Raw genomic sequence first — 11,433 nt, forward strand, 5'->3', positions numbered from 1 at the left:
AAATATATATATATTTTTTCTAAACTGCAACATGACACATCTAAATCACTGAACCTACATTTTCATTTTCAAGTGAAGACAACTAGCCTTCTTTACATGGATAACCGCCTTTTTCTTTCATGAATTATCTTAAGCATTTCACTTCAAATACTAAATTTTTGTTTTCCTTTGATTATGAAAACATTCTATTGGGCTTTTGCAAAAGTAAGTGATATATCATTCATAATGCTTTTTTTTTTATATGAGAAAAAATCTTAAACGATTCTCACCATTACTTCAAAAAATACTAAAATTCTTAATATGAAAAATATATATATTTTTTATTTTTGATATTTATTTTTATAAAATTAATTAGTTTTTGTCAATATTTTTTATCGATATTAATTGAATAAGTTTACATAACATGTTAAACTGTTAATTTATTAATTAAGAACCAACTAGAATTAATAATTTTTTTAAAAATTTTATTATTTTTTAATGATAATTATCAAAATTATTTTAATTTTTATTTTTATTTTTTAAATATATTAGTTAAATTTATTGTATAAATTAAAAAATATTAGTAATTTTTAAATTATTTTTATGTATAAAAATTAAATAGAGAATATATTACGTAAGTATATTTTGAAAAAAAATCATTGATACAGAAATTAATTAGTTTTACAAAATTAAATATCAAAGACTAAAAAATTATTTTTTATTTAAAATTCTTATAATCCTTCAAAACAATTATCAGATTGGTATTCACTTTTTTTTAATCAAATATATTTGTGTTGAAGGTTAATTAAGTTCAATTTTGAAGAGATTAATGTATATTTCTACGGAAAATATCGTATCCAATTTAATATTATGTAACTACCCGGATGTAACTTGTAAGTGTAATTTACTGTTGAAATTGTATTTAAAAATAAAAATAAAAATACAGTAATTCTTCCAGTACAAAAGCAACATTGAAAATTATCTTCTTTTTACGTGTTGCCAAAGAAAGAAATGAATGCGTCAATGCGAAACAATAAAAAACGAAGCGAAAGGAAACGCAAACACAAGCCAGTTTCCGTTGCAGAAGGGTTTAACAGTTTTCGGAATGGTAAGTTTCTCTCTCTCTCTCTCTCTCTCTCTCTCTCTCTCTCTCTCATTTCGCTTTTCAGTTTTCACATAAAAAGCAAAGCCATGATTTCACAAATGTTGCACAATTTCTCTGCCATGTTTGATTGATAAAGGGTTTATGGTTGTTGAACAAAAGTTGTATGTTAAAAAATGTTCTAGTTTACTGAATTCATTAAATTTTGGAGAAGGCTACACCTTTTCGCTACACCTTTTCTGGCAGGCCTTGCTGTGGCAGCTGCTGCAACTGTTGGTAGATATGGTATCCATGCCTTGCAAGCATTCAAGGCGAGGCCACCTCGAGTGCGTAGATTTTACGAAGGCGGTTTCCAAGCTACTATGAATAGAAGGGAAGCTGCTCTGGTGCTTGGGGTTAGGTAATAGTAATACACAACCATTTTTGTTCAAACAAAGAGTTGATTATCATTAAGTATCCTGCTTCTGCAATGATAATTTAAGTAAGAAAAGGATCTAAAGGATTATAACTTTTGGTTAGAATTCATTTCTTGATGAATGCAAAATATTGGACTTTCTACCTAATTGCAATAATGGAATTGGAACAAGGATTGTTAATGTAATTTTCGGTGAATATTACCTGCAAATTAAGACTTTGGAAAAGCTTCATCTATCACATTAGTCCCTTGGAGTTTTGAAATGAGTGCTAAATTCAGTTAAACAAAATGTGAGTGTTAGCAGTTTTGGATTTTTGGCTGATGATTCAAAATTAGGGACAGCTGCAGCCGTTTATATAATGTTAGACAGAGGCCATTCACTGAATGCGCTGCTCCCTTGCCGGTGGTTGCATTAAGTTCATATAAGCTATTTTATGTTGCTAAGTGTGGGTCATTTTCTTTGGCAATGCCAGCTCTCATGAATTCATGAGTACTCCTAATTTTGATTGATTAGTTCAGGAATCAACTCAACAGACCTCTGCCTATGCCGTGGTTTGTTGCAAATCTTTACATATTATGTCCCAAACCTGGACGAAGGTGGAGAGAGCAGAGTTAAAACTTAAAATCTTCATGATAACTTGGATCAACAAAGTGAACCACAACATTTTTTTTTATCTATGTACTTAACAATCTTCATGCATTTTGGTACAATTTTTCTCATGCTGTTCCAAAATTTGATAATGGCAGAGATCGAACTCCGACAGATAAGATTAAAGAAGCGCATAGGAGGGTGATGATTGCAAACCATCCGGATGCAGGTGGAAGCCATTACCTAGCATCCAAAATCAATGAAGCAAAAGAGGTCATGCTTGGAAAGATCAAGGGTGGTGGGTCAGCATTTTGAAGCTAAAGAGTGTAATCTTTTCTTTCTTTCTGCTCTTGACCCCAGTATCGACAACGCTCCTTACTACAATTATGTATCGATTATAATTATTTGAGTCTTCCAAGTAGATTAGTGATTACCTAATGATAAAATTTTAACCTGCAAATAAATTAGTCCATAAGAGGAGCCTGTGTATCTTGGCTATGTTTAGACTTCAGAGGATTAAAAACAATGCACTTCTTTTCTATGATGTTTAATACCTTACTTGTCTATGATATCCATGTTTCTCCTCATTCTTTGTAGATAAAATCCGTAATATACTATGTTAAATAAGGCTCTTAATATTTCCAAAAATGCCTTTCAAAGCTTTAATGGCATGATTAAACAATTTTTTTTAAGATAACAATTTAAAACAGCTCCAATCAGCCAAATTGAAGAAAATACAACTCCATTCCGGTGAAGAACATCATGCCATAATAATGCTTGTGGAAAAGGGGAGAGGTTAGGTAAAACAACGTAGGTAATAATTCTACATAAGTTCTTATGACTTGATTTTGAAGTTTTGTCATCTTATGATTCCAAAATTTAAGAATCGTAACAAATATTCTCCTTTCAAGCTCCATGGTGAATAGGAGCTGCCTGTGTTTATTATTTACATGCAACTAACTAGTGGTGTATATCAGCAGTTTCGTGTCATGCCGTATCAGAATCAGAAGTACGTTGTTGGATAAGATCTTCTGTATTTTCCTCGTATGCAATTTCCTCTTGTGGTTCTTGTATAGGACCTTGAGGGGTTCCAAACACAGTGGAAAATATCTTACTATGACACTCATCACAGAAAAAGAAATAGGAAAAGTGGCCCTCATTTTGTAGCTTGTGGATTATTGCCTCTGGTAATACCCGTCCTATGTATTCCATCATTGATTAAAAAAAAAAAAAAAAAAAAAGAAGAAACGAAAGAAAGGAGGGCGTTTATGAGTCTGTTCTGTAGTACAGATTAGTTAATCCATGAACAAGTGTCATCTAAGTTCTAAGACTGTAGTAAAAGAATTTAGAAGTCATTAAATTGGCTTAATAGTAGGATAAAAAATTATTTTATGTTAATTACAGGATTTGTTTGGATGAATTTCTAAAAGAATATTTTTTTGAATTTTTTTTTAAAAAATTAGAAAAATAAAAATAATTTCATGTTTAGATATCTTATGTAAAAAAATTATTTTATTTATGTTTGGATATAACAATATAAAAAGTATTTTTTTGTTTATTTATTACATAAAAACATCTTTGTTTTAAATAAAAAAGATTTTTTAAAAAAGGAAAAAATTATAACTAATAAACAAAATGTTTTTTTCTGGTAGTTTTATTTTTACTATTAAAAATTTAACAAACACGCTAAAAAAATAAAAAAATCATTGAAACAAGATTTTTTAGATTTTTTCAACAACTTAATGACACACAAACAAGCTTATAGTATCCTCTGATGTCTCTTTCCATTAAATTATGATTATTATTTTTTATCGGAATAATAAATATAAAAGTAAAGTTAGAATAAAATAAGTATCGAAAGCATCATTAAATAATCTTGAGCAACAAATTTATAGCTAAAAAGACACTTATTTCGACCACCAAGAAGACTTGGTTGATCAAAACTCAATTTTGAGGTACTGGTCATGCATAATGAAATAACCTTGAATACCATAGTTTACTGATAAGAAGATCAAGTTCCTGATATATAACAGAAATGTAGAACATGATAGCAGCAATAGCCAATGAAGGTTATGACTTATGAGTTTCAAACCTGCCATATGTGTATAAGGCCAGGAAATCCTTCTAACTCACATTCTGCCTGACTGTACATGGACTTCAACCAAAGAAGTAAACTTCTTGTTTGACACTTCCTCTGCACACGAAGTTCTTCTATGCCAAAACCCCATTTCGATACCTGAAGAATAACTTCCTCTATAAATGGCTGCACACTTCCCTGACGAACCGACTCCTCCACATCACGCTGCCAAAATTCTTCAAATTCTGGTTCTTCAATCAAAATCTCATCCTGAACATATGAAAAAGATCATGACAGAAATCCATTTCATTACACTGCAGCTTAAAGTCAATGCTCAATAATATTTGATCATGATCTAATGTTATCACACAATCACCTTCTTTCCTAATGAATAATATAGCTGCTTATCAATTTGATCATGATTTTCCGGCAAGAAGTTCTTCTTGTAGAAAAAAGAGAGAAGTTTCGGAAACCTATGAGCCAATATATACATAAATTTCCTCTTTGGCAGCCACTTCACCCAAGTTCTTTTCATCTCGTCTTTAACCATGCCAGGTTCATATGGATTAATCATAGGAGCTAGCATCACTGCACCTGCAATCTCAGGTAAGACCATAAATCACATTATTAGATGACAAATGTATGAGGAGCACTATAAAGGTAACCAGACACTATACATTTTATCAAGGCTAACAACCTGCGACTCTGTCAGGAATATATCTGAGTGATGCCCAGGCATGAACACATCCACTTGAATGACATAGCACCCAGAACTTATCAGTAACATTGACAGCATTGGCTAAATGTAACATGTCAGTGGCTGATGAATTGAGATTTCTGGTGGGATGAGGGTCACTTTCCCCAAAACCAGGAAGATCATATGTGACCAAACGGACACCGTAATCTTCAAGCAATGATGCTTTAACCCCAGGTATACCTTGCATAGGTAGGGAGCAAGACAATAGAACATAACAAAAGATTAGAACTCTAATTGGCAGTGTATGCTGTTGATAAGAAGATGCATGAAATACAATTGAAGCCCTTTTCTCTGATTATTAAGAAAAACTAAATTACTTCTTATACCTGCTAATCGAGATGAAAGTAAAGAATGTGGAGCAACAAGAGAAAATCTAGCTCTGCCAGCTGAAACACCTTGCTCATAATAAGACATGTTTCTACCGTCTGGAAGTAATATGCGTCTAGCACTGGGAGGGTGTGTGCGAACCTTCATCACCTCGGTTAGAGCATCATGATTGGGATCTACACTTATAGCTGCAAATAACTTGCATAAAGTTAGTAAATCCTGTAACAGATTAATTTAATAAATTACAGAACTTGTTCCAAAATCTGATAGAATAGAATGTACACGAGGATTGATTGACTGCAATGGCATAGATATAGAAAATCAATTATAGGCGAACACGCAAGTTCACTGAGGCATGGATAGTCAACCAATGATCCCATTGCAACAAGTTTCAAACTAGAGTGCATAGCGTTGTAACTGATAACTAACAACAATGAACAATTTTACTAATTATATCATTCCGATCATCCTTCTAATTCCTAAATAAAGTAAAAGTCAAATACTTCATGAAATGAATAATATAAAAACTTAAAAAGTAATTAAAAATTTTTTAAAAATTAGAAGGGTATTTAGAATGACTATTTCGGAGTATGTCATTATTTTTGAATAACAAAAGAATATTTATCCTCACAATTAGTAAATAGTGGCCGCATTAAATATTTTTTTTAACATGTTCAAGACAATGATGGTGATCGAAGACTAACATGTATAAAATATAAAATATAAATTGTTCTCGGAAACAAATTCATCACAACCGTGGAAATCCAATAGAAATATATGAGATGGAATTAGAATAAGAAACGAACCTGCGAGGGCAAGAACAAAGACGAAGACGACGATGGACCAGGCATGGAAGGGATCGCGATCCTCGGGCAAGAAATCGTTGAGGAAACTCAACCTCTTTGAGACCTTAGCGCAAGGCAGTGCGAAGTTTCTGAAAAGGAAGGAATCTTCGTTGAGAAAGTTCTGCCGCAGTATGTCCCTGCATCCCCTACCTAACTCCATCAGTATCTCACACCATGCCATCAAGAACCCCATCGCCTGCTCCTTCAAGCTCTCCTCCCCCTCCGCCACCACCGCTGGCTCCTCCACGCTCGGCGGAGGCGGCGCGTACACCGATCTCCTCACCTCAAACGTCGTGGAAGACGAGAAACCGACCGGATCGTCGTCCATGAGACTCGCTAGCTCATCGCTCCACGAATTCGTCACTCTCATTTCCGCCATTAATTATTTATTTCCCACTCACACTCACTCACTGGAAGCAGAGTTTCATAACTCGTGAAACGGTTTATGACATCACAAAATGAATTGCAGTGGAGATAATGATGGTGATAGAACACGAATCATTCGATTAACTGCTACTCTCTCTCTCTCTCTCTCTCTCTCTCTCGGATGCGTGATCTGGAAGCGAAGTGTTGAATAAAAACAAAAGGAAAAGATTAAAAAGAAGAGGGAGATAGGAATAGTAGTACTAAGTCTAACCAACCAAATAAAGAAAGAAGGAAAATGCAAAAAGTAAGTATGGAATGGAATGTGGAGTGGGTAGTGGTAACTCTCTGTTATTCTGACAGTGGTGAGACATGTGCCCCAGTGAAAATCACAAGGCCTATGCGAAGTGTTAGCATTTTCCTTGATTTTCTACTGCTACTTACTGTTTGGTTTGCCAAGCAAGAGAGAGTCAACTAAGACGGTCAAGGAAAAATAGAATAATAAAAGGGTGACCTATTCCACTATTCCATTACAGATGACAAGGAATTTTGTAAGCAGCAACAATTTTGTTTAGTCTTTCCATTAAAGGTATTTGTCTCAAATTTTGATTTATGTAAACTTTTTTAGTTCATAGAAAAAGGAGAGAGGTTTATTATATTTGAATTAACAAAATCTCATTAAATAATTCAGAGGGAGCAAATGTGTTGTACTAGGAAGTGGAAAGGAGTGAGGGAAGGAGATTTGGTGGGCAGCTGGGGGCGGGCCAATTGTTTAGTGGGGACAGTTGTTGGTGGCAGTGTCAGATAATCAGCAATTCAGCATCACATGTGATGAGTTGCCTGGATCAATTCAATGTCATCGGGATCTTTTCTTTCTCGTCAATCTTCTCATGTGCTCATCTCCCATTATTTTTATTATTAGATAATTGCTATTAAAATTTATTTATTTTTTATTATGTTTAGTTTTTTTATCTATTTCATTTCTTCATTTTAAAATTTAATAGATATTTTAAATTTTTTAAAGAAAAAATTTCAAGTGTAGATACATCATTATTTTGATTATTTTCCTTCTATCCTCAACCTTCCCGTTTTTTCGGTAAACGACCTTTCATTTTTTTTTCAAGTGAATAACAAATGAAGAAAGCCCATACCGGTTTTTCTTTTGGGTAGCCCTAGCTCTGGTTATTGGGCTTTACAAACAGAAGATCCAGGCAATATTAGAAAACTTGGTACTTTCTTCTTCTGGAAGATGACTTAGCATTTGGGTTTAATAATTGGACTCCGTAGCCCAATATAGTAGCAGTGAGGAATGAATATTTAGCGTGCTTGAAACACATTAATATTCTAATTTGGATAAATTTAATTGAACCACTTTTTGAAATAAAACTTTTTTTACGTAATTGCAATATAATGCATGTTAATTGTTGAGCTTGTATCTTTCCTTAAAAATAACTGTAATTGTTTTCATGTGACTTTTTAAAATAAGTCATTATTAGAAAAAAGTAGTTACTAAAATAATAGTGTTTTGAGAGTTTTTTGAAATTGTAATTTGGATCTAAATATAAGATTTAAATTTCTTTTGGGATAGCATTTGATGTTTTCTGATATTGAGGTGTCGCCGTCCAACATCTTAATGAAGATAGAAAGTGGTACCTGTAAGAGACTCTAATACTTAAGTTAGCAAAATTTTAGGCAAATTTTTTATGTAAAATAGAGTTTGAAGAATACCTGACGTGTCAGCGTATTTATAGTTGTAAGTGGTGAGTAGATAACCACTTTATAAAATGATTTTACCTTTGATGGTGAATAATTATTCCTTTTTATTAGGGAGGTTCTTGAGATCTCATTTCTAAATTAATAGGAGATATCATAGGGGTTAGTTGCTTATTTAAATAAGTAATGCTAAGCCCATGTTGACGTGTCCAACATCCACAAAGTCGGGTAGGTAATAATGTAAAAATGAATACTTATATGTCGAGTGTTGGTTGGATTTCGTTCATTTTGGGCATGGCTTAGTTGTAGGCTCAGGTATAAACAGTGCTCTTACTTGAGACCGAGCTTCTTTAAGTCTAATTCAATCAATTTTAAGTCGATCCTGATCTCTTGTAGTTTTCTTTCATTCAAGTCGGGTTTACAATCTGCCTTGAAAAATAAGTCGAGTACTAGAGGTGATTTAAATATGAACGTTACGTCTTTTCGTAATCGTTCGCGTGTAGTTTCAGTTACTTTGGTAACGGTGCGAGTCATTATATAGGGGATAAAATTACCGTTTTGTCCCTAGTGGTTATATATGTAACGACCTAATTTCTAATACGTCATGATCATACTAAAAGTAATGTGTTATTGACCTATTTTTTTATTATCTATTTAATATTAAACCTTTACAACATTAACACATTCTAGTTTTATCAGATGAAAGCTAATAAATTTATTTTTATTCATTAATAACCATTTGAAAAAGACTTTCAATCAATAATAATCACATAATTACTAGAAATACATTATAGTTAATCAATAAACAAAATATACAAGTCTAACCCTCTGAAATAAAAGCTTCAACTAACAAGGCGAGGAAAAATAAATTTTAACAACAACTTAACTTGCAAACAAACTCTTCTATGCTTCTACAGTTTCACAAAAGCCTTCATACCTGTAACTAAAAAAGTTGGAAAGAGGGGGTAAGAATTGGGGAGTTCTTAGTAGGGTCGGGGTTAGAAATTAAGTTCATTTTACTATTGTTAGCCAACAGCATCAACAAGTAACAGAATACATTCAACTTAACAAATAAAGAATACAAAAATCCAACTATCATAAAGTACATATAGAGCACCTGCACACATACACAAAAAATACATCACAGAGGAATACGCACAAACAAGCATGATGCATGTCTAGCCCTACGCAAGCCATGAGATGATGTGTCAGTTGCCTATCCGCTCCCAACATTACCCGGACAAAAGTTTCAGATATGACTTTCCATATGCATACAGTGTATATATACGTCTTATGGCCAGACCGCATACAATATGACTTTTAAATGTGTTATAATATGCTTACATTCGAAAAACAGTTCATAATATGTAAGCATCTCCACTATATATTTGGCATTAAGGCCCAAACAACAATCATGCTTCATCTGCTCTCATGAGGCAAATAGTCTTTATAATTTTTTTTTTCATCTTTGACACATTTACTCTCCTGTGGCAGAGATCTGCTCTTATGTGATAGACATCTCTTTAGTTAATATATTATTTTCTTTTCTATTTCCTACTCTCCTGTGGCAAAAGTTCTTTAGATTCTTTTAGTCTTTATTCTTTACTCTACTGTGACAGAGATCCCTTTAATCTTTTTCTTTTCTTATTTTTTCTTTTCTTTCTTCTTTTCTATCTTATCTTTCTCTTTTACTTTCTTACATTTCAACAATATAAATTATCTACGCACTCCTTTTTCGCCATTCCCTGAGTATCTTATGAATAAAGAATCAAAGATTTTTAACTTAACTTTGTTTTTCTAAATCTTTTAAAGGGTATAGCTATTTTATCTTCTTATAATATTATAAATAGATATAAAATAATTTTTTTAATTAGAATACTAATATATTATATTAATATAAGAAAATTATTATTAATAATAAAAGAATAATATCATTATTGCTTTACTATTATTTAAAACTTGTTAACTAAAGTTTTATACTTAGACTTTTAAGAATAATATTTTAACCTTAAACTTTAAAATAGTTTTACTTTTAACCCAATAATTTTATAAACTATTAAAATAATCTTACATATTTTAATATTTTTAAAAATATCTTTGAACTTTATAAAATATTCATTTTATTCCTGAACTTCTGCTTATTACCCAAAATACGCATAAACTTATAAAATTACTATTTTTAACTACGATCTTTTATCAAAATACAATATTATTCTAAAAAATAAACTGTGTTGGTGATCACACCTCCTCTTTAAAAACTGAACCTTCTTTTAATTTTTTCAAATTTTTTATTTGATTTTTAATCAATTTTTGAACTTCTTGATTATCGATTTTCACAGAGTTCACCTTAGCCATTCAACCACCAAATCTTATCATCAATTTTTCATCAAGAACAAGCTTATAAACAACCTTTAAATCAGTTCGGTTCTTGCTGTCCTCTTGAAGCCGAACTACAAGTCAACTTTCTTGAGCTGCTGCTTGTAGAGAGATTGTCTCAATCCATTGTTAAGTTTGTTTAGTAAACCCAAAATTTTATGTAAAAAATAAGAATAAACTTCAAAAATCATAAAATTTTTATCAAGAATTTAGAAGTGAAAGTGGAGCATATCTCCAAGCAATTGACAAAAAAGCTTTCAAGTAAGACAATGCTAAATCCTATAGAAGAATGCGAGGCAATCAATATAAGGGGTCTATGATGAGCGGATAATTTATACGCTTTTTGGCATTGTTTTTAGTATGTTTTAGTTAGTTTTTATTATATTTTTATTAGTTTTTATTTAAAATTCACTTTTCTGGACTTTACTATGAGTTTGTGTATTTTTCTGTGATTTCAGGTATTTTCTGGCTGAAATTGAGTTTGTGTGTTTTTCTGGGATTTCAGGTATTTTCTGGCTGAAATTGAGGGACCTGAGCAAAAATCTGATTCAGATGCTGAAAAAGGACTGCAGATGCTGTTGGATTCTGACCTCCCTACACTCGAAGTGGATTTTCTGGAGCTACAGAAGCCTAATTAGTGCGCTCTCAACTGCGTTGGAAAGTAGACATCCTGGGCTTTCCAGAAATATATAATAGTTTACACTTTGCCCGAGATTTGATGGCCCAAACCGGTGTTCCAAATCAGCTCAAGACTGCCCGGCGTTAAACGCCGGAACTGGCACAGAAGTGGGAGTTAAACGCCCAAACTGGCACAAAAGCTGGCGTTTAACTCCAAGAAAAGTCTCTACACATGAAAGCTTCAATGCTCAGCCCAAGCACACACCAAGTGG

The 11,433-nt window shown here is 32.4% G+C and overlaps 2 protein-coding genes across 2 annotated transcripts; one reads left to right on the forward strand and one right to left on the reverse strand.

Annotated features, from left to right (window-relative positions):
* The first annotated feature begins 980 nt into the window (after positions 1-980).
* Positions 981-2,644, forward strand: LOC107493406 (mitochondrial import inner membrane translocase subunit TIM14-3-like). The gene is made up of 3 exons (XM_016114508.3): positions 981-1,087; positions 1,309-1,481; positions 2,244-2,644. The coding sequence occupies exons 1-3, from the start codon at positions 995-997 to the stop codon at positions 2,398-2,400; spliced, it is 423 nt and encodes a 140-aa protein (XP_015969994.1). The 5' UTR covers positions 981-994; the 3' UTR covers positions 2,401-2,644.
* A 79-nt stretch (positions 2,645-2,723) lies between these two features.
* On the reverse strand, positions 2,724-6,890 carry LOC107493405 (uncharacterized). Its single transcript, XM_052262988.1, has 7 exons — positions 6,053-6,890; positions 5,246-5,434; positions 4,860-5,099; positions 4,539-4,756; positions 4,173-4,432; positions 4,045-4,104; positions 2,724-3,301 (listed from the first exon to the last, which is right to left on the reverse strand). Exons 1-7 carry the CDS (start codon positions 6,468-6,470, stop codon positions 3,073-3,075), a joined length of 1,614 nt encoding a protein of 537 aa, XP_052118948.1. The 5' UTR covers positions 6,471-6,890; the 3' UTR covers positions 2,724-3,072.
* Between the last annotated feature and the right edge of the window lie 4,543 nt (positions 6,891-11,433).

This window comes from Arachis duranensis, chromosome 6 (genome assembly GCF_000817695.3).
Source record: "Arachis duranensis cultivar V14167 chromosome 6, aradu.V14167.gnm2.J7QH, whole genome shotgun sequence".
Lineage (NCBI taxonomy): Eukaryota > Viridiplantae > Streptophyta > Magnoliopsida > Fabales > Fabaceae > Arachis > Arachis duranensis.

Coding starts and splice junctions, on each gene's coding strand:
- LOC107493406 (XM_016114508.3), top strand. CDS start 995: ATGCGTCAATGCGAAACAATAAAAAACGAAGCGAAAGGAAACGCAAAC. Junction 1,088..1,308: donor GTTTAACAGTTTTCGGAATG/GTAAGTTTCTCT, acceptor CTACACCTTTTC/GCTACACCTTTTCTGGCAGG. Junction 1,482..2,243: donor GCTCTGGTGCTTGGGGTTAG/GTAATAGTAATA, acceptor TGATAATGGCAG/AGATCGAACTCCGACAGATA.
- LOC107493405 (XM_052262988.1), bottom strand. CDS start 6,470: ATGGCGGAAATGAGAGTGACGAATTCGTGGAGCGATGAGCTAGCGAGT. Junction 5,435..6,052: donor CTTTGTTCTTGCCCTCGCAG/GTTCGTTTCTTA, acceptor AGTTATTTGCAG/CTATAAGTGTAGATCCCAAT. Junction 4,433..4,538: donor ATTATTCATTAGGAAAGAAG/GTGATTGTGTGA, acceptor TCATATGTTCAG/GATGAGATTTTGATTGAAGA.